Source organism: Salvelinus namaycush, chromosome 32, assembly GCF_016432855.1.
Source record: "Salvelinus namaycush isolate Seneca chromosome 32, SaNama_1.0, whole genome shotgun sequence".
NCBI classification, from domain to species: Eukaryota; Metazoa; Chordata; class Actinopteri; order Salmoniformes; family Salmonidae; genus Salvelinus; species Salvelinus namaycush.
In genome coordinates this window covers 7,735,346-7,758,075 of record NC_052338.1, presented here as the reverse complement: position 1 = coordinate 7,758,075, position 22,730 = coordinate 7,735,346, and the positions used below count along the sequence as shown (strand labels likewise).

The 22,730-nt window shown below is 43.3% G+C and overlaps 2 protein-coding genes across 10 annotated transcripts in view; both read left to right on the top strand.

Moving 5' to 3' along the window:
* Positions 1-25: 25 nt before the first annotated feature.
* On the top strand, positions 26-8,907 carry LOC120026924 (coiled-coil domain-containing protein 106-like). 7 transcript variants are annotated; one of them, XM_038971680.1, is made up of 10 exons: positions 27-184; positions 775-982; positions 1,129-1,167; positions 1,606-1,715; positions 5,654-5,717; positions 5,901-5,999; positions 6,433-6,708; positions 6,984-7,145; positions 7,294-7,491; positions 7,648-8,907. In XM_038971680.1, exons 4-10 carry the CDS (start codon positions 1,659-1,661, stop codon positions 7,962-7,964), a joined length of 1,173 nt encoding a protein of 390 aa, XP_038827608.1. In that variant the 5' UTR covers positions 27-184; positions 775-982; positions 1,129-1,167; positions 1,606-1,658; the 3' UTR covers positions 7,965-8,907. The 7 variants fall into 7 exon arrangements, with proteins under 7 accessions (XP_038827613.1, XP_038827608.1, XP_038827611.1 ...); XM_038971683.1 differs by lacking the exon at positions 1,129-1,167; XM_038971681.1 differs by having other exon boundaries at positions 775-1,167.
* A 130-nt stretch (positions 8,908-9,037) lies between these two features.
* The window catches only part of LOC120026923 (splicing factor U2AF 65 kDa subunit-like), a 30,447-nt gene continuing 16,754 nt past the window's right edge, over positions 9,038-22,730 (top strand). The window contains exons 1-10 of one of the 3 annotated variants that reach the window (XM_038971677.1): positions 9,038-9,203; positions 9,863-10,001; positions 10,148-10,186; positions 10,625-10,734; positions 13,873-14,027; positions 17,547-17,663; positions 17,863-18,001; positions 18,094-18,173; positions 18,380-18,502; positions 18,817-18,903. In XM_038971677.1, coding sequence (XP_038827605.1) covers positions 9,155-9,203; positions 9,863-10,001; positions 10,148-10,186; positions 10,625-10,734; positions 13,873-14,027; positions 17,547-17,663; positions 17,863-18,001; positions 18,094-18,173; positions 18,380-18,502; positions 18,817-18,903 — 1,038 coding nt within the window. In that variant the 5' untranslated portion in view covers positions 9,038-9,154. The remainder of the gene's footprint in view (positions 9,204-9,862; positions 10,002-10,147; positions 10,187-10,624; positions 10,735-13,872; positions 14,028-17,546; positions 17,664-17,862; positions 18,002-18,093; positions 18,174-18,379; positions 18,503-18,816; positions 18,904-22,730) is intronic. The other 2 variants (XM_038971678.1, XM_038971679.1) reach the window with 2 other exon arrangements.

Below are 22,730 nucleotides of genomic sequence, written 5' to 3'. Positions count from 1 at the left end.
CACTAGCGCAGTATTATTCCATGCCGACAGAGGGCGTCCTAATTTCCTGTCTCCAGTCTTGATTCAAACAAGCTGTGTTTATTTGTAGCCTTGGTAGCTAAACTAACAAGATAAATCATCCAATCTAGGTCTAAAATGTCGGATTTTGATGAATTCGAGAGATTGTTGACTGAAAATAAGAAAGGTGAGTTTTGCCCATTCATCCTATAGTAAAGGTTAATTTGACCAGCTAGCTCTTAGAGATTATTATAGCGAGCTAGCGTACCAGTAGCTCGCTGTCACTACATTGCTGTCAGCTAGCTGCTTGCACTAGGCCTATGATTTGTTTACCAAAACAATATTAATTTACGACACACAGACTCACATGCTGGCACGTCTGCTCGCAATGTACGACAAAGGGCACTGATTGACCCGCTAGCCATCACAGAATAGCTAGTTACATCTGCCTGATTAGTGGGGGGGGTTTTTCCGGGAGAGAATTTAAAAAAAATGTGGGACCTGTCCATGACTTCTGCTCTTATTAACTGCACCACGCTCACCATCAGTTAGCTTATATAAAGGGTACTAAACCAGGACACGTTTGTGCAATGTAGAATCAGGGAATAGTGTTACAGATATGCCTACAGATGTGCTTTCTCTGCATGTTGATAGCGTGAATGGCAATTGCCTTTTAACTCTAACGTTAGCAAAAACAGGAGTAGCAGCATATACTTGTGCAAATGACATTTTTTAAAGCAGTATACATAAGGATTTTTCTCTCCTGCTGCAACTAAGGGATCCTGTGACTTTGTCACTGTGACTCTCCCCTGCTCGCCGCCTCTTCCTCCCTCTTTCCCCCTTCAGAGCGGGACAAGGAGAATCGGCATGGGTGGCGTACTCCGTCCCGCAGTCTCAGCCGAGAGAGGAAGAAGAGGTGCCGGGAAAGCAGGAAGAGCAGGGAAAGCCGCAGCGACAGCAAGGAACGTCGTCGACACAGGCGCAGGTGGATACTGTACAAGTATTTGAAATGAGTTGCACTTCCATTTTGTGTGAATAGCTTTCTGTGGATCATTGACTGGTTTGAACTATTTCTTTCCCCACCTTTATGCAAGAATTAACAAAATACCCTTGTTTTAACTGTTATTTCAGCATACAGACTCAAAAACAATCCCAAGAGACTGTTGTGAGGTACAGTATTACAGCAGACAGTGACGTGCATGACACTATCAAAGTTGAACTGCTAATTATGAGTCAGCTGTCCATCTGTTAGTTAAGTAATATACTTGGTGGTTGTTGAGTGTTCTAATGTTAGAATGGTTCTTAATACAAACAAGGTCAAGGTAAGGGGAGACGACTTGGATCTATAATGGTCAGAGGCTTGCTTTGAAATCGGGGCTTATATTATGGTAAATGTCTGATGTTTAAACCATATACAAATGGGAGCATGTAGATGCCAGGTAGATAGTTATAACACATTGCTCTTCGAACTCTATCAATCCAAAATGTATTTTTATATCCCATTGATTCCCATACTTTTGTGCTATCCATTAACCTCCGTCCACACGGTCTCTGCATTGCAAGGCTATATGTCCATCTCTCCTGTCCCCTCCTGTCTCTCTCCTACAGTCGCTCTCCAGCTCTGCACAGAGAGAAGAAGAAGAAAGTGAGGAAGTACTGGGATGTCCCGGCACCAGGCTTCGAGCATATCACCCCCCTGCAGTACAAGGCTATGCAGGGTCAGTTTGTCAGTACTTGTCAGCACTCACTATAATAGTGTCACATCATGGTCCGTATTATTTTTGCTCAAAAGCAAAGGCTGTTAATGCAATTTTGTATGAAAATATTAAACTCAGTCCCTCTCACTTAATACGTACACAGTTGAAGTCGGAAGTTTACATACACCTTAGCCAAATACATTTCAACTCAGTTTTTCACAATTCCTGACATTTAATCTGAGTAAAAATAATTCAAAATAATTATAAGAAAAAAATTGACTGTAAGACCACACAAGAGATGTCAAATCACATCCACCAATAGCATCCATGTAACAGATGAGCATTATTAAAGAAATGTTTCGACATGACTAGTTTGTAATATTTTACCTGTATTTAACTAGGAAAGTCAGTTAAGAACAAATTCTTAATTTCAATGACGGTTTACGAATAGTGGGTTAACTGCCTTGTTCAGGGGCAGAACGACAGATTTTTACCTTGTCAGCTCGGGGATTCGATCTTGCAAACTTTCAGTTACAAGTCCAATGCTCTAACCACTAGGCTACCTGCCGCCCCTATACAGGGGACAACACATGTTAGGTGAGTGCAGTCAACCCTATGGCATAAAACACTGCTATTATTACCCATCAAACACTAATACTGCTGGACTCAAGTCTCAGAAGAAAATGTAAAACTGCACTAGAACAAGAACTATTGCAGTGGTTCAATGTGAGAGGAGATCGGGGGTAATTGATCCATGTCTGGCATCCATCCACCAACGTGAAGATGGAAAGCCTATTAAAAGAAGAGGCAGAGAGAACGAGAGGTTACAGATCAATTGCATGTCATTATTTTACATGTTGCAGAGTAGATGCATCCCAATTAGCATGTCTTGGCATGTATTCATTTTATTTAACCTTTATTTTAACAGGGAATCATGCTGTCTCTTTCACAGATGAGCCCTATACTGTATGTATAATTTAGAATATGTTTGGGCCTATAACCCATTATTTAAGTCCCGATAAGTAACTTACCTGCTTTTATGGACAGTCACGGCCCTAAGGTCCCTGGGGCGATGGATATGCATCTTGCGGCTGAGGGTGCGGGCCAATCGGTCAACAGTGGTGCCAATGTGGCCCAGCTCTTTGCTGGAGGCAAGGCCGTCAATGTTGCCGCTGTACCACAGCACCCAGAGACATGAGCATGAACAGTGCCCCTGTGTACACCAGGAGATCCCCAAAGTCTCTGCTATTGATATCCAGAGGGACCAAATCAAATCAAATCAAATGTATTTATATAGCCCTTCTTACATCAGCTGATATCTCAAAGTGCTGTACAGAAACCCAGCCTAAAACCCCAAACAGCAAGCAATGCAGGTGTAGAAGCACGGTGGCTAGGAAAAACTCCCTAGAAAGGCCAAAACCTAGGAAGAAACCTAGAGAGGAACCAGGCTATGAGGGGTGGCCAGTCCTCTTCTGGCTGTGCCGGGTGGAGATTATAACAGAACATGGCCAAGATGTTCAAATGTTCATAAATGACCAGCATGGTCAAATAATAATAATCACAGTAGTTGTCGAGGGTGCAACAAGTCAGCACCTCAGGAGTAAATGTCAGTTGGCTTTTCATAGCCGATCATTAAGAGTATCTCTACCGCTTCTGCTGTCTCTAGATAGTTGAAAACAGCAGGTCTGGGACAGGTAGCACGTCCGGTGAACAGGTCAGGGTTCCATAGCCGCAGGCAGAACAGTTGAAACTGGAGCAGCAGCACGGCCAGGTGGACTGGGGACAGCAAGGAGTCATCATGCCAGGTAGTCCTGAGGCATGGTCCTAGGGCTCAGGTCCTCCGAGAGAAAGCAAGAGAGAATTAGAGAGAGCATACTTAAATTCACACAGGACACCGGATAAGACAGGAGAAGTACTCCAGATATAACAGACTGACCCTAGCCCCCTGACACATAAACTACTGCAGCATAAATACTGGAGGCTGAGACAGGAGGGGTCAGAAGACGCTGTGGCCCCATCCGATGATACCCCCGGACAGGGCCAAACAGGCAGGATATAACCCCACCCACTTTGCCAAAGCACAGCCCCCACACCACTAGAGGGAAATCTTCAACCACCAACTTACCATCCTGAGACAAGGCCGAGTATAGCCCACAAAGATCTCCGCCACGGCACAACCCAAGGGGGGGCGCCAACCCAGACAGGAAGATCACGTCAGTGACTCAACCCACTCAAGTGACGCACCCCTCCTAGGGACGGCATGGAAGAGCACCAGTAAGCCAGTGACTCAGCCCCTGTAATAGGGTTAGAGGCAGAGAATCCCAGTGGAGAGAGGGGAACCGGCCAGGCAGAGACAGCAAGGGCGGTTCGTTGCTCCAGAGCCTTTCCGTTCACCTTCACACTCCTGGGCAGACTATACTCAATCATATGACCTACTGAAGAGATGAGTCTTCAGTAAAGACTTAAAGGTTGAGACCGAGTTTGCGTCTCTCACATGGGTAGGCAGACCATTCCATAAAAAAAGACTCCCATCAGCAAGGCGGCATCACCCAGCAAGTCCATCAGCACAAGTCCATTTACAGTGGGACAGGCCATTACAGAGCCTCATGGTCACACCTGAATGAGCGAGGGAATCAGAAATCTGCCACAATTTTTTTTAAAATAAATGCTAATATGAAATATGATATAATTTATCATCTACATGAGTGGGAAATAAAAGTGGTTGGTATTATGTAACAAAAATGTAAACACAATGTTTGTATGTTATAAACAGGAATCCATCCACAGGGCAAAAACTGGTTTAATCAACGTTGTTTCCACTTCATTTCAACCCAAAAAGTATATGTAATGACGTCGAATCAACGTGGAAAACTGTTTAGAATTGCAAAATGTAATTAAAGTAAGAGAATTTCGTATTTTTTTCACCCAACTAAAATAAATCCAACGAGTGTGAAATTGTTGGTTGAATTCACGTTGAATTCTCGTTAGTTGACAACTCAACCAAATGTAAATCAAAAAGGTGCCCTGTGTGAAGGTACTATTTTCTAATCCCAGCATATCCAAACTAATTACATTTTCACTCCAAAGCAACAAAGAAAATAGTAAAGCTAGGCAGAATATATTGTTAAACATGCTTTTGAATGTCGGTAGACTGACGTTTAGTTGCGCTTTGTCATGTTTTACACGTTTGTTTTTAAATTGCCCAGGTGACACTGATGTCGACTCCGACACCTTTTAATGTCGTTATTTATTAGAAAAAATAATTTTCTATCTGGCCAAGTTTTGTATTCTCCCGGAATTGTCGAATTCAAACCCATCTTAAATTTATTTTTGTGTTTTCTCAAAAACGATTTTATCCCCTCCCACAATCTCACCTGAGCTCCTCCCACATACAGTATGCAAAAATTGTATGAAATTATTATCATGGCAGGCTATAATATGCAAATGTAGTAGTTGATGTAGGTTATTTGAAGACACGATGAAGTAGGTATTAGATTCGTTTCACTGTAATTATTATACATTCTCATTAGTCATCGAAGAGGAAGTCCGAAGCGTTACACCCCCTACGCAGTAATTACGCACGTGGCTCGATTAGAAAAGCTGTTGAATTCACTCCATTTCACCTGATGGGAAGCGGATGGTTATTAACTTGCTTATTAACTTAAAGAACGGGGTAACAACTAATACAAACCATTCACTGACATTTCATGCTAAAACATCAGTTGTTTTTACCTGTATTCGTATTGCATTCTACATTGATTAGCTACATTTCAATTTCGGAGCAGGTGAACTTACTAGATACCACTTATATGGCGAAATCGCATTGGGGGTACCTTAATTGTTTTACAGCTGGTGACATCACCGTCTCGACGGACTAATGACTGTTTTAACACTTTTCTTAGCGTATGATCCACGATGGTGCTTATTATAATGTTACAATGTTGCCATATCTATTACAGATTTGCAGAACAGCACTCAACCCACGAAGGATGACTGATCGGACAAGCACGAGGAATGCAACGGGTACTTTCATTTGTCTTCCTCCGAATAGGCTTTATTGTTATTTTACAAAATTACTGCATTTACTTTGCAAATGTTTAAAAGCAGAATTAGCTTACTCAATGCACTTCCATTTAAACAGTATATTTATCAAATGTTTATTATTTGTCACTCATGTGTCACTACCATTGACTGTTGTCCCTAAAGGTCTGTATAATGTTGTGGATGAATATGAAGTCTCCTTCCCCTTTGAGGAGAACCAGGGCCGGTCTGCCTATCTGAACCAGAGTGAGCAGATTTTGGAAGGTACATTTGGGCATAATACCAGTCAGATAGATATTTTTTTGGGGGGGGGTGTTGGTTAACAACCAGGCTTCTGTATTAACCATTTTACCTGTCTCATACAGAATATTAGTAAGTTAAGCAACCCCTTATAAATGTGTTCCCCTATCATGACAATGTCAGATAGTTCAGGGCTACTCAAACCCGAGCAAAGTGATCTACAGTTTATTGATTGTCACTAATTGGACAGACATTCCATTCACCTGGAGGGTGGAGGTAATTAAATTACCATCCCTCATGAATAGTGCCCTGCATAATCACCTCTTGATACCTTATTAGTCAACTAAATGAATAATGTAATTATGGTGTCATAAGTCAGGTGGTCAATAACTTATCAGGGCCTACCCATGTATGACCAATGCCTCAAACAGTCAAATAATGACCTGCACCCTTCCAGAGGCGGCTTCTGAAATGCCTCCGCACTACAGCCCGTTCATGCTGATCACCAACCTGCGCACCCACCTTTGTGTGTCCCTGGAGAAGAATTCGTGGCTGCAGAAGCGCATCGAGGACCTGGAGGAGGAACGCAACTTCCTGCGCTGCCAGCTGGAACGCTTTGTCTCCTCCATGAGGACGCCGGAGAGCAACCGTAAAGACTGGGGTGTTGGTGGTGGGGAGCACTTTTCTACTGACTTCCCACTGGGCACAGATGTCATTTCAGCATCTATTCCAGGTTGGTTCAATGTAATTTCATTGAACAACGTGGAAACAACATTGATTCAACCAGTGTGTGCCCAGTGGGTTAGTACTTGACTGTACGTTCAATTGAAGCACTGTTTCTTATCTGGTCACACTTTCTATTTAGTGCACTGTTTGGAAACATAATACAAGTTAATACACAACTATATAAGCTGATACATGGAGAGAGGTGAAATTGAGGGAGAGGGGAAAAAATAATTTCAAAATTGGAACTCGTTTAAAAATCGATTATCCTCTCCCCTCTATTAGATGTTTATCCCGAATCCCAACACACTAGTCTGAACTACACTACTCTGAAACCTCCACCAGAGAGAGCTCCAAGCCCTCCTCCTTCGCCCATGACCACCAGGTCTGGAATGCTACGGAAACACGTCCAGAGCCAACCTCACACATGTAGCAGCAGAGTACCTGGTGAGAGGGAAGCAGAATAGAATTTGGGTGGGATGGCTTTTTAGGAGTGGGAGAGTCATACGGCTTAAGCTAGGCTGTAGTGTCAACCGTCATCTAGTGTCTTGATGTGTACGAGGATACATTTTGTCACTGCCCCCCCCCTCTCTAGTAAAACAGGAGGTGCGTGTGATCGAAGAAGATAAGTACTTTGAGGAAGACGGTTATATGGAGGAAGAGGAAGTGGAAGAGGAGGACGATTCATCGGACGAGAAGATGTCCAAGAAAAGGGGATCCAAGAATGGTGGGGAGCCAAGAATGAAAATGAGACGGGTTTTCCGGATTACTCGGGGCAAGGAAAGACAAAGAGGTAATCAAGTCAGTTTATTTCTATGTTATTTCCTATGTCTGGTGCATTTCTGCTGCATCATAATATTCAATTGTATGTTGGAAAAAATTGTTTCCTTATCACACTTTTGGGGGAAATTCCTATCAACTGCTAACTAAAATGGCTCCTCTCCTTCAGTGAAAGATCCTGACGGTGTGCTCCATCGGTACCAGAAGATCCTCCTCACCTACCAGCGCCTGAGGAGCATGTCCAAGGCCTTCCAGGTCCACCGGGTGGACCGCAACACTATGGCCTCCACATCCCCCATCGCCGAGCTGCTGCTGGTAGCCCCAGAGAAGGTGGCCGAGGTGGGCGAGTTTGAGTCTTCCAAGGAGAAGCTCCTGGACTACGCCCGTCGCTGCTACAAGGCCCTGGACGAGCCCATGCACGCCAAAGTGGCAGCCATGAAGAAGAACCACCTGCTTCTGCCCATCTCCTACAGGTTCAGAAACTAATGGAAGGTCTTTTCCTCCTATAAGATTAGACATGGAGGGAAGGTAGACTGAAAAGTTATTGACCTTAATGGGGAGTCGCATACCTAAGGCTTCGTTAAGAGCCATTTGGCTCTAGCTTCAGATTATTATAATTTTTTTTTGTATTTATTTTTTTACCTCTTCTCTTGAAGTATCTTATTCATTGTGTTTGAATCATCTTCTGAAGGGCTAATTGCAGGATTACTGCATTGGGGCACCGAGAGTAGTTTTTCATTGTTGAGCGAGAGATATGTTTGCCCATCTTTTTTTATTGCAAGGAAAGAGATGGAATTTGTGTAAAAGGTTGTAGTCTGTCACTGTATTCACTAAAAGCCACACACTGGATAATTTTGTGACGTAGCCTATTACAGCAGTTACATAGAAAAATAATGTTGGCTCCATCCTGCTGTTCATGGTAATTGGATTACGTTTTTATAGTCTTTGATTCATGGCTATCTTTCATTGTCAGGTGGCACAGCAGAATGATGATCTGCGGTGTGAGTTTCTGCATGAATGGTAGAAGCACTGGCATACTGCAGACACTGTATTCCTTCCTTTGAGAGCCCTGCTAGTTTTTGTAGATGACTGCCATTCAGGGAAATATTTTCTACAAGTTTGCAGAGTCCAAATTAATGGAAAATGTGAAGAATTTGAGCATACATCAAATGTTGTTTTGATGGTAAAGACAGTTAATGGACAGGCACACCGTTCTGAGCCGTGAGTTTAAAGAAACTCCACCTGTACATGTTTATTTGTTTTCATTGTTGAACCATTTGTTAATACCTGATCCACAGCTACAATATTATTTTGTTAATTTGTATTTATTGACATTTTCTTTCCACATTTCGATAGTATATTGAGTTCAGTGAAAGCAGTGTAACCCATCTGCTGTACAATAAAAAAAACATTGTTTGCGCAAAATGCAGTTATGCGTTTTAGTAGTTGGTATCTGTCTTCCTAGATAATACATTTAAGAAATATGTCTGTCTTTTTAACTGGCCTCTGAAAAATGTTCCAGAATGCCTCTGTTCCGCACACACTAGCGCAGTATTATTCCATGCCGACAGAGGGCGTCCTAATTTCCTGTCTCCAGTCTTGATTCAAACAAGCTGTGTTTATTTGTAGCCTTGGTAGCTAAACTAACAAGATAAATCATCCAATCTAGGTCTAAAATGTCGGATTTTGATGAATTCGAGAGATTGTTGACTGAAAATAAGAAAGGTGAGTTTTGCCCATTCATCCTATAGTAAAGGTTAATTTGACCAGCTAGCTCTTAGAGATTATTATAGCGAGCTAGCGTACCAGTAGCTCGCTGTCACTACATTGCTGTCAGCTAGCTGCTTGCACTAGGCCTATGATTTGTTTACCAAAACAATATTAATTTACGACACACAGACTCACATGCTGGCACGTCTGCTCGCAATGTACGACAAAGGGCACTGATTGACCCGCTAGCCATCACAGAATAGCTAGTTACATCTGCCTGATTAGTGGGGGGGGTTTTTCCGGGAGAGAATTTAAAAAAAATGTGGGACCTGTCCATGACTTCTGCTCTTATTAACTGCACCACGCTCACCATCAGTTAGCTTATATAAAGGGTACTAAACCAGGACACGTTTGTGCAATGTAGAATCAGGGAATAGTGTTACAGATATGCCTACAGATGTGCTTTCTCTGCATGTTGATAGCGTGAATGGCAATTGCCTTTTAACTCTAACGTTAGCTATAACAGGAGTAGCAGCATATACTTGTGCATATGACATTTTTTAAAGCAGTATACATAAGGATTTTTCTCTCCTGCTGCAACTAAGGGATCCTGTGACTTTGTCACTGTGACTCTCCCCTGCTCGCCGCCTCTTCCTCCCTCTTTCCCCCTTCAGAGAGGGACAAGGAGAATCGGCATGGGTGGCGTACCCCGTCCCGCAGTCTCAGCCGAGAGAGGAAGAAGAGGTGCCGGGAAAGCAGGAAGAGCAGGGAAAGCCGCAGCGACAGCAAGGAACGTCGTCGACACAGGCGCAGGTGGATACTGTACAAGTATTTGAAATGAGTTGCACTTCCATTTTGTGTGAATAGCTTTCTGTGGATCATTGACTGGTTTGAACTATTTCTTTCCCCACCTTTATGCAAGCATTAACAAAACACCCTTGTTTTAACTGTTATTTCAGCATACAGACTCAAAAACAATCCCAAGAGACTGTTGTGAGGTACAGTATTACAGCAGACAGTGACGTGCATGACACTATCAAAGTTGAACTGCTAATTATGAGTCAGCTGTCCATCTGTTAGTTAAGTAATATACTTGGTGGTTGTTGAGTGTTCTAATGTTAGAATGGTTCTTAATACAAACAAGGTCAAGGTAAGGGGAGACGACTTGGATCTATAATGATCAGAGGCTTGCTTTGAAATCGGGGCTTATATTATGGTAAATGTCTGATGTTTAAACCATATACAAATGGGAGCATGTAGATGCCAGGTAGATAGTTATAACACATTGCTCTTCGAACTCTATCAATCCAAAATGTATTTTTATATCCCATTGATTCCCATACTTTTGTGCTATCCATTAACCTCCGTCCACACGGTCTCTGCATTGCAAGGCTATATGTCCATCTCTCCTGTCCTCTCCTGTCTCTCTCCTACAGTCGCTCTCCAGCTCTGCACAGAGAGAAGAAGAAGAAAGTGAGGAAGTACTGGGATGTCCCGGCACCAGGCTTCGAGCATATCACCCCCCTGCAGTACAAGGCTATGCAGGGTCAGTTTGTCAGTACTTGTCAGCACTCACTATAATAGTGTCACATCATGGTCCGTATTATTTTTGCTCAAAAGCAAAGGCTGTTAATGCGATTTTGTATGAAAATATTAAACTCAGTCCCTCTCACTTAATACGTACACAGTTGAAGTCGGAAGTTTACATACACCTTAGCCAAATACATTTCAACTCAGTTTTTCACAATTCCTGACATTTAATCTGAGTAAAAATTCCCTGTCTTAGGTCAGTTAGGATCACCACTTTATTTTAAGAATGTGAAATGTCAGAATAATAGAGTGATTTATTTCAGTTTTTATTTATTTCATCACATTCCCAGTGGGTCAGAAGTTTACATACACTCAATTAGTATGTGGTAGCATTGCCTTTAAATAGTTCAACTTGGGTCAAACGTTTCGGGCAGCCTTCCACAAGCTTCCCACAATAAGTTGGGTGAATTTTGGCCCATTCCTCCTGACAGAGCTGGTGTAACTGAGTCAGGTTTGTAGGCCTCCTTGCTCTCACACGCTTTTTCAGTTCTGCCCACAAATGTTCTATAGGATTGAGGTCAGGGCTTTGTGATGGCCAATACCTTGACTTTGTTGTCCTTAAGCCATTTTGCCACAACTTTGGAAGTATGCTTGGGGTCATTGTCCATTTGGAAGACCCATTTGCAACCAAGCTTTAACTTCCTGACTGATGTCTTGAGCTGTTGCTTCAATGTATCAACATAATTTTTCTTCCACATGATGCCATCAATTTTGTGAAGTGCACCAGTCCCTCCTGCAGCAAAGCACCCCCGCAACATGATGCTGCCACCCCGTGCTTCACGGTTGGGATGGTGTTCTTCGGTTTGCAAGCCTCCCCCTTTTTCCTCCAAACATAACAATGGTCATTATGGCCAAACAGTTCTATTTTTGTTTCATCAGACCAGAGGAGGTTCCATCAAAAAGTATGATCTTTGTCCCCATGTGCAGTTGCAAACCGTAGTCTGGCTTTTTTATGGCAGTTTTGGAGCAGTGGCTTCTTCCTTGCTGAGCGGCCTTTCAGGTTATGTTGATATAGGACTTGTTTTACTGTGGCTATAGATACTTTTGTACCTGTTTCCTCCAGCATCTTCACAAGGTCCTTTGCTGTTGTTCTGGGATTGATTTGCACTTTTCGCACCAAAGTACGTTCATCTCTAGGAGACAGAATGCGTCTCTTTCCTGAGCGTTATGACGGCTGCGTAGTCCCATGGTGTTTATACTTTTGTACTATTGTTTGTACAAATGAACGTGGTACCTTCAGGCATTTGGAAATTGCTCCCAAGGATGAACCAGACTTGTGTAGGTCTACAAATTTGTTTCTGAGGTCTTGGCTGATTTATTTTGATTTTCCCATGATGTCAAGCAAAGAGGCACTGAGTTTGAAGGTAGGCCTTGAAATATATCCACAGGTACACCTCCAATTGACCCAAATGATGTCAATTAGCCTATCAGAAGCTTCTAAAGCCATGACATAATTTTCTGGAATTTTCCAAGCTGTTTAAAGGCACAGTCAACTTAGTGTATGTAAACTTCTGACCCACTGGAATTGTGATACAGTGAATTATAGGTGAAATAATCTGTCTGTAAACAATTGTTGGAAAAATTACTTGTGTCAAGCTTGTGGAGTGGTAGAAAACGAGTTTTAATGACTCCAACCTAAGTGTATGTAAACTTCCGACTTCAACTGTACATAAATACAATGCATTTGGAAAGTATTCAGACCCCGTTGCCTTTTTCCACATTTTGTTATGTTACAGCCATATCCTAAAATTGATTACATTTAATTTAAGAAAATCCTTATCAATCTACACACAATAATACCCCATAATGACAAAGCGAAAACAGGTTTTTAGACATTTGCAAGTTTATTAAAAATTTAAAACAGAAATACCTTATTTACATAAGTATTCAGACCCTTTTCTATGAGACTCAAAATTTAGCTCAGGTGCATCCTGTTTCCATTGATCATCCTTGAGATGTTTCTACAACTTGATTGGAGTCCACCTGTGGTAAATTCAATTGATTGGACATGATTTGGAAAGGCACACACTATGTAAGGTCCCACAGTTGACAGTGCATGTCAGAGCAAAAACCATGCCATTAGGTCAAAGGAATTGTCTGTTGAAGTCCGAGACAGGATTGTGTCGAGGCACAGATCTGGGGAAGGGTACCAAAACATTTCTACAGCATTGAAGGACCCCAAGAACACAGTGGCCTCCATCATTCTTAAATGGAAGAAGTTTGGAACCACCTCAGACTGGGGCGAAGGTTCACCTTCCAACTGGAAAACGACCCTAAGCACACAGCAAAGCCAACGCAGGAGTGGCTTCGGTACAAGTCTCTCAACCTGAGCTTGAGAGGATCTGCATAGAAGAATGGGAGAAACTCCCCAAATACAGGTGTGCCAAGCTTGTAGCGTCATACCCAAGAAGACTCGAGGCTGTAATTGTTGCCAAAGGTGCTTCAACAATGTACTGAGTAAAGGGTCTGAATACTTATGTAAATGTTATATTTTATTTGTTATTTTAAAAATATATATATTTGCCAACATTTCAAAAAATCAGATTTTACTTTGTCATTATGGGGTAATGTGTGTAGATTGATGAGGAGAAAAAATAAGGTTGTAACGTTACAAATTGTGGAAAAAGGGAAGGGGTCTGAGTACTTTACGAATGCACTGTATATAGTCATACATACACTGAGTGTACAAAACATTAAGAACACCTTCTTAATATTGCGCCCCCCCCCCCCCAAATGTCCTTTGGGTGGTGGACCATTCTTGATATACACGGGAAACTGTTGAGCGAAAAACCCACCAGCGTTGCAGTTCTCGACCCAAACCGCTGCGCCTGGAACCTATTGTCATGCCCCGTTCAAAGGCACTTAAATCTTGTGTCTTGCCCACTTCACCCTCTGAATGGCACACAATCCATGTCTCAAGGCTTAAACTTTTCTTTAATCTGTCACCTCCCCTTCATCTACTCTTTGACTTCAATAAGGGATCACAGCTTTCACCTGGAGTCCCTTGGTCAGCCAATGTCATGGAAAGAGCAGGTGTTGAGTTTTTCTTCTCCGTTAGACTCATATCTAACTTGAGTCCATGTTCCTCTCTCAGCTGCTGGCCAGATCCCAGCCACGGCCCTGCTGCCCACCATGATAACTCCAGAGGGGCTGCCCCCCGCCCCCACCTCTGTACCAGTGGTGGGCAGCCAAATGACCAGGCAGGCCAGGAGGCTCTACGTAGGCAACATACCGTTTGGCATCATAGAGGTAGGTAATGGGGAAACTGCTACCCTTTCCACACTACTGAGCAGAGCCAAGCTGAGCGGTACTGTGCTGGCCTGGTTAAGCATTCAACATAGTTGCAGTACGGTTTGGGTTGGCATGATGGTGTGAAAAGGGTATATAATTCACATGAAGCAGACTGATGTTTTTTTCCCACCGATCTTTACTAATGACTTGCCACTGGCTCTGAGTGAAGCCTGTCTCTCTGTATATGCTGATGACTACACATCAGCTACCATAGCAAGTGAAGTCAATGCAACACTTGACAAATAGCTGCAGTCTGCCCTAAAGAACACAACCAGATTTATCAATTTCAGATCCAGTTACTGATTGGATGCACTGCATATATTATTCACCCAATCTAATGTACAGTTGAGGTCGGAAGTTTACATACACCTTAGCCAAATAAATGTATACTCAGTTTCACGTTCCTGACATTTAATCCCAGTAAAAATTCCCTTTCTTAGGTCAGTTAGGATCACCACTTTATTTTAGGATTGTGAAATGTCAGGATAATAGTAGAGAATTATTTATTTCAGCTTTTATTTCATCACATTCCCAGTGGGTCAGAAGTTTACATACACTCAATTCCTGAGCGGTATGACGGCTGCGTGGTCCCATGGTGTTTATACTTGTGTACTATTGTTTGTACAGATGAACGTTGTACCTTCAGGCGTTTGGAAATTGCTCCAAAGGATTAACCAGACTCGTGGAGGTCAACAATTTTTTTTCTGAGGTCTTGGCTGATTTCTTTAGATTTTCCCATGATGTCAAGCAAAGAGGCACTGAGTTTGAAGGTAGGCCTTGAAATACATCCACAGGTACACCTCCAATTGATTCAAATGATGTCAATTAGCCTATCAGAAGCTTCTAAAGCCATGACATAATTTTCTCGAATTTTCCAAGCTGTTTAAAGGCACAGTCAATATTAGTGTATGTAAACTTCTGAAACACTGGAATTGTGATACAGTGAATTATAAGTGAAATAATCTCTGTACATTTTTTTGAAAAAGTACTTGTGTCATGCATAAAGTAGATGTCCTAACCGACTTGCCAAAACTATAGTTTGTTAACAAGAAATGTTAGTGGTTGAAAAATTTGTTTTAATGACTCCAACGTAAGTGTATGTAAACTTCCAACTTCAACTGTAGCCTAACAAAAATATAAAAGCAACATGTAAAGTCTTGGTCCCATGTTGCATGAGCTGAAATAAAATATCCCTAACATTTTCCATATGCACAAAAAACTTATTTCTCTAAAATGTTGTGCACAAATGTGTTGACATCCCTGTTAGTGAGCATTCTTCTTTCTCACAATAATCCATCCACCTGACTGACAGGTGTGGCATATCAAGAAGCTGATTTTAAACAGCATGATAATTACACAGGTGCACCTAAAAGGCCACTCTAAAATGTGCAGTTTTGTCATACAACACAATGCCACAGATGTCTCAAGTTTTGAGGAAGTGTGCAATTGGCATGCTGATTGCAGGAATGTCCACCAGAGCTGTTGACAGAGAATAGAAGGTTAATTTCTCTATCATAAGCCGCCTCCAACATCGTTTTTAGAGAATTTGGCAGTACCTCCAACCGGCCTCACAACCGCAAATCACGTGTAACCACGTCCGCCCAAGACCTTCACATCCGGCTTCTTTACCTGCGCGATTGTCTGAGACCAGCCACACGGAAAGCTGATGAAACTGTGGGTTTGCACAACTGAAGAATTTCAGCACTTTAAGAAACCGTCTAGGGGATCTCATCTTAGTACTCGTCGTCCTCACCAGGGTCTTGACCTGACTGCGGTTTGGCGTTGTAACCGACTTCAGTGGGCAAATGCTCACCTTTGATGGCCACTGGCACGATGGAGAAGTATGCACTTCACGGATGAATCCCGGTTTCAACTGTACCAGGCAGATGGCAGACAGCGTGTATGGGCGATGTCAATGTTGTGAACAGAGTGCCCCATGGTGGGGTTATGGTATAGGCAGGCATAAGCTACGGACAAAGAAACACAATTGCATTTTATCGATGGCAATTTGAATGCACAGATACCGTGACAAGATCCTGAGGCCCATTGTCGTGCCATTCATCCGCCGCCATCACCTCATGTTTCAGCATGATAATGCACGGGCCCACGTCGGAAGGATCTGTACATAATTGCTGGAAGCTGAAAATGTCCCAGGTCTTCCATGGCCTGCATATTCACCAGACATGTCACGCATTGAGCATGTTTGGGATGACTTTTTTTTTTAAAGGTATCTGTGACCAACCGATGCATGTCTGTATTCCTAGTCATGTGAAATCCATAGATTAGAGCCTAATCAATTTATTTCAATTAGCTGATTTCCTTTAATGAACTGTAACTCTGTAAAATCTTTGAAATTGTTGCGTTTGTTCAGTGTAGCTGATCGGACATAAGGCCTAAAATACAGTTAAAGACTAACGCCTGTGGTGGCATATTTCTGCTTTACCAAATGAGGAGAGTTACAAACTACACACCAGTCAGAGTTATACTTAAACTACATCTTTAATAATAAGCTTTGCAATAGCATTTGACTTTCAACAATTCACTATTTCTAATGAACCGTTGAGAAGTACCACCAGAAAAGTACAAAAAAAATTTATAGCCAAGATTACACCCCTCAACTTACACTGACGAATCACAGATCTTAGGAACAGTTCACAAAGAAATACTTTTTCTTGAGAAAGGAGTATCCCTTAGCCAGATAACATTCGCTATAAATTATCATTCAGTTTGGCCCCTCAGACGAGGTTCTAATCTCGTTCCTTGTACTTCATAGTACAAAAACACCAACTCATCCAATGGCATATCAATTATCAACTCTAGATACTCCCATCTCAAGTAAACCCCACTCCTGGACAAGCTCACTGAGGGGAGTGAGCCTCCAGGTCATACACTATCCCAGGATAAGTGTAAGATCAGAGAGGACATACAATGTTTCCAGACACTGCCATACACCTCCCCCCAATGGGAAAAGGACTGTGACTGGCGCACAGACATTGTGGAGACAAGTAATTGGTTCCCCATTAATCACGCCATCCCTTCACATGGTTTAAGAATAGGTAAAGACACATTCACATATGAAGACAATGTTCCATTCTGTCCTCTTCCCTTTCTGATATTCTGCATAGCACCAGGGACATGTGAAAGACAAGCCTGACCTCTCCCCTCTCTGGGCCCCAGGTGACTGAGCCCCAGCTTAGGGAAAAGTGCAACTGCCAACACTATAGTCCAAAAGGATACATTCTAATGACAAGTATCTCACATAAGCATATTATGCAAATAAAACATCTTAATTATCTATGTTACCCAACTAATTCTGATTCATCCGCCACACGCCTCAACCCTATGTGATATGGTTAAAAATAACTGCATTTCATTATCACTACTGTGTCATAGAAGGCTCTCGACCAGGCTGATTCTATGTACTTCTGCCTTCCCCACTGAAAAACGTATAAGTGGTCGTCCATGTTGTGTCAATAGGAGGCAATGATGGATTTCTTCAATGCCCAGATGTGCCTTGGCGGACTCACCCAGGCCCCTGGCAACCCTGTTCTAGCTGTACAGATAAACCAGGACAAGAACTTTGCCTTCCTCGAGGTGTGTGCTCAACTAAAATGTATTTAGTATAAACATGAAATGGCATAAAATACATGTAGATCATGGATGGCAGTTATTAGCTAACTTGCATTGCCCGCTAACAGTTGCCGTCCTGAGTGCTGAAGTATCGTTGAGTTCTGCATGCTTCTACAATAGCACGTCATAATGTTGACCTTCTCTCTACCTGTTCCTCTTCCAGTTCCGCTCAGTGGACGAAACGACCCAGGCCATGGCCTTTGACGGCATCATCTTCCAGGGTCAGAGCCTGAAGATCAGACGGCCTCACGACTACCAGCCCCTGCCCGGCATGAGTGAGAGCCCCAGTGTCTATGTACCAGGTGGGTCTTTCAAAAGATTGTTGACCCAGTTGAATCCTCTGATTTTCAATCAAAAATGTCTCAAGCCTATTTCTCACTGTTGCTTGGATTAGGAGTGGTTTCGACCGTGGTGCCAGACTCAGCCCACAAACTCTTCATCGGTGGCTTGCCAAATTACCTTAATGATGATCAGGTCAGTCCTTTCTAACTTATTCAAGTCCTTCTTTCCAAGTCTCTAGAATGATCAATACATTTCGTACTACTGTTTATTTTTGTCAATCATCAAGGTCGAGAATTAATTTGTTTTAGTTCAGACAATATTACTGATAGAGCAATCCATCCCCTCATATTATTTGTTTGTGTTTTCCTGTCTTCACCCCCCCCCCCCCCCCCCCCCAGGTAAAAGAGCTATTGACCTCCTTTGGTCCTCTGAAGGCCTTCAACCTGGTCAAAGACAGCGCCACAGCCCTCTCCAAGGGCTACGCCTTCTGTGAATATGTGGACGTCAATTTGAACGACCAGGTCAGCGTCAGATATTGCACCTGTATTGCTGTGTGCAATATGTTTCTTGTTATAGATATGAGGTTAACATAAGGTCACAAACTGTTGGGCTGCATGTCAATAGTGCAACGTGGCTACCCTGTCTGTCTTTAATCCGCACTGATCTGATATACCTGGCCAGGTGAAAGCCAATCTCATAGTAGTCGTCTTCCATATTGCTGTCACCCGTCCAGCCTTAGCAGATCAGCGATGTTGAAGGAAAGGAGATGTGGATAGGAAACTAATTTTGACTATTGTGATGCATCCCTCTGTTCTAACTCTGTTTGCTGTCTCAGGCAATTGCAGGGTTGAATGGGATGCAGCTGGGGGACAAGAAGCTCCTGGTCCAGAGAGCCAGTGTTGGGGCCAAGAACGCAGCTCTGGTGAGTAGCAGAGATGATAGACTACAAGTAGAGGCACACTTTACAACTGGGTGCTGTTCAAAAGGAGCAAACGGTAGAAAACGTTTCGAAATGGAAGACGGAATGAGGGAAAAATGTGTGAGTAAGGCACAAAACGTGGGAAAACGTGTGCAAAGCTGTCGTCAAGGCAAAGGGTGGCTACTTTGGTTACTACATGATTCTATATGTGTTATTTCATAGTTTCGATGTCTTCACTATTATTCTACAATGTAGAAAATAGTAAAAAATTAAGAAAAACCCTTGAATGATTCGGTGTCCAAACTTTTGGACTGGTACTGTAAATACACACACACACACACACACACACGCGCACATACAGTGCATTCAATTGAGTGGACATGATTGGGAAAGGCACACAAGCCATGAGGTCGAAGGAATTTTCCGTAGAGCTCCGAGACAGGATTGTGTCGAGGCACAGATCTGGGGAAGGGTACCAAAAAATGTCTGCAGCATTGAAGGTCCCCAAGAACACAGTGGCCTCCATCATTCTTAAATTGAAGGAGTTTGGAACCACCAAGACTCTTCCTAGAGCTGTCCGCCCGGCCAAACTGAGCAACCAGGGGAGAAGGGCGTTGGTCAGGGAGGGGACCAAGAAACCGATGGTCACTGACAAAGCTCCAGAGTTCCTCTGTGGAGATGGGAGAACCTTCCAGAAGGACAACCATCTCTGCAGCACTCCACCAATCTGGCCTTTATGGTAGTGGCCAGACGGAAGCCACTCCTCAATAAAAGGCACATTACAGCCAGCTTGGAGTTTGTCAAAAGGCAACTAAAGGACTGACCATGAGAAACAAGATTCTCTGGTATGATGAAACCAAGATTGAACTCTTTGGCCTGAATGCGAAGCGTCACATCTGGAGGAAAACTGGTACCATCCTTACGTTGAAGCATGGTGGTGGCAGCATCATGTTGTGGGATGTTTTTCAGAGGCAGGGACTGGAAAGACTAGTCAGGATCGAGGGAAAGATGAACGGAGTACAGAGTACAGAGAGATCCTTGATGAAAGCCTGCTCCAGAGCGCTCAGGACCTCAGACTGGGCGAAGGTTCACCTTCCAACAGGACAACGACCCTAAGCACACAGCCAAGACAATGCAGAAGTGGCTTTAGGACTATTCTCTGAATGTCCTTGAGTGGCCCAGCCAGAGCCCGGACTTGAACATCTCTGAAGAGACATCTTGCAAGATGGCGAGATGGCGCCAACAGACATAGCAGCTCTGCTTCTAGCTCCTAAACAACTTTGCAGTATTTTGTTTTTTTAATGTATTATTTCTTACATTATTAGCCCAGAAATGGTTTTGTGTTATTACATACAGCCGGAAATAACTTTTCGATATCATAGGTAACTCTCCAGCATTATGACTAGAAATACAACTTTCCTGAATTTGGATCCTTTGTTCGTACCCCCCAGAGACTGCTTCAAGTCGCCGCCGGTGGAGAAGAGGTAATTAGTGGACTTCTAGTCCGACTCAGGAGGCGGGTACACCATCCACTGCTTCTGAGTATATTACTCGCTAATGTTCAGTGTATGCCCTCAATGAACGACACTGGACTTCATGCAAACTGGAAACCACATATCCTGATTTATTATAGTTGGGTATTTTAACAAAGCAAAGTTGAGGAAAATGCTACCGAAGTTCTACCAACACATTGACTGTAGTACTATTTTAGGGAAAACACTAGATCACTGCTACTCGCCTTTTCGAGATGCCTACAAGGCCCTCCCCCCGCCCTCCCTTCGGCAAATCAGATCATGACTCGATTTTGCTCATCCCTTCCTATAGGCAGAAACTCAAACGGGAAGTACCCGTGCGAAGGTCTATTCAATGCTGGTCTGACCAATCGGAATCCATGTTTCAAGATTGTTTTGATCACATGGACTGGGATATATTCCGGGTAGCCTCTGAGAATAAAATGTACACTTACACAGTGACTGAGTTAATCAGGAAGTGCATAGGGGATGTTGTTCCAACGGTGACTATTAAAACCTACCCAAACCGGAAATTGTGGATAGATGCGAACCACAGCATTTAACCATGGCAAGGTAACTGGGAAAATGGTCGAATACAAACCGTGTAGTCTTTCTCTCTTTAAGGCAATCAAACAGGCATAACGTCCGTTCCGAGACAGTGGAGCCACAATTCAATGGCTCAGACACGAGATGTGTGTGGCAGGGTCACAGACAATCACGGATTACGGACAATGATGTCTTGCTTCCAGGCGAGCTAAACACCTTCTTCACCCGCTTTGAGGATAACACAGTGCCACCGACGCGGCCCGCTCCCAAGGACTGTGTGCTCTCGTTCTCCGTGGCCGATGTGAGGAAGACATTTTAAGCGTGTGTCACGTAGAGTAGGCCAGAAGGCTAAACTGGAAAACCTAACCTCTATCAAAATAAAAAGATGGCGGAACCGCAAAAGTTCTTCTGTGCAAAGGTGTTTATTTACAAGGTGATTCCGGAACAAAAAACAACAGTACTGCCATCAAACGTCTACCTTATGGGACAGCTTAAAACAATGCTGCCCCATCCACAGCTCAATCCAAAATGCCCCTCCATGAACTGAAAGAGAGGCTCCTTTTGTAGGGCTAGCCCCTCCCCTCAGAACAATTACCACTAATTAATTAAGCAATTACCTAGTCAAACCTACATTTTCCATTAACTTAACATACTAAAGGATATACATTGCAACACGTGTTTTAAACAATATCACAACATAACATTACAACATTACATCACTACTGACAGTATCTCTATAAAGTCAGCCCAATCCCTTAGCTCGGGTCCTTTTCCAGCATACCCAGAAGCTACAGAGATGGAGAGAGAGAGGAACAGAACGAACAAACAAAGCGCTCATCCACAACATTGATAAGTATAATAAATATTGCATATCTTAAATATGAACACTGACAAGTATGAAATGTATGTACTAAGACAGAAGTTAATTTGTGTGTCGACCCACATTCTTAACTTATCTTATAACGGAGCAGGGAGGAGTGATGAATGTGTGCGTGCGTTAAAGAACCAAATGCTGCCCGTGTCCAGTGACGGACTTCTACGTCACATTACCTTCCTCCTCTCCTGAAGCGACCAGGTTCGGGAGCCTTGATAGGTAGTCCGCCGTGACGTTTTCCTTTCCTGCCTTGTGACGGACACAGAACCTGAAGGGCTGGAGCTCCAGATACCACCTGGTCACACGAGAATTCCGGTCCTTCATGGTCTGGATCCAGGTCAGTGCTCTGTGGTCCGTGTGTAGGTCAAATTCCCTCCCAAGAAGGTAGTAACGGAGGCTATCTAGGGCCCACTTTATAGCCAGGCACTCCTTCTCGATTGTAGAATACCTGGTTTCCCTGGGCAACAGCTTCCGACTCAGGTACAGCACAGGAAGCTCTTCTCCTGGATCCCCTTGGGCCAGTACAGCTCCAATTCCCACAGCCGAAGCATCCACCTGCACGAGAAACCGCTTCTGAAAATCAGGGGTCTGGAGAACAGGAAATTAGCACAGTCGGTTTTTCAGTATCATGAAGGCTTCCTCACACTCCTCAGTCCACTTCACAGGGTTGCTGGCCACCTTTGAAGTGAGGTTGGTCAGAGGGACAGCGATGGTCGAAAACTGCGGAATGAATCTCCGGTACCACCCTGCCAGACCTAGGAAGGACTTCACCTGTGTCTTGGTTCTGGGTTGAGGGCTGTTCCTGATGGACTCCACTTTGTCCACCTGAGGCCGAACTTCACCCTTACCCAGCTGGTAACCCAGGTACTTTGTCTCCTGTTTCGCCCACTCACACTTCC

Excerpts from the sequence above, each read along its gene's own strand:
- LOC120026924 (XM_038971682.1), top strand. The coding sequence starts at position 1,659 with ATGTCCCGGCACCAGGCTTCGAGCATATCACCCCCCTGCAGTACAAGG. Across the intron at positions 6,000-6,432 it reads GAGTGAGCAGATTTTGGAAG|AGGCGGCTTCTGAAATGCCT; the intron begins GTACATTTGGGC and ends GCACCCTTCCAG. Across the intron at positions 7,146-7,293 it reads ATGTAGCAGCAGAGTACCTG|TAAAACAGGAGGTGCGTGTG; the intron begins GTGAGAGGGAAG and ends CCCCCTCTCTAG.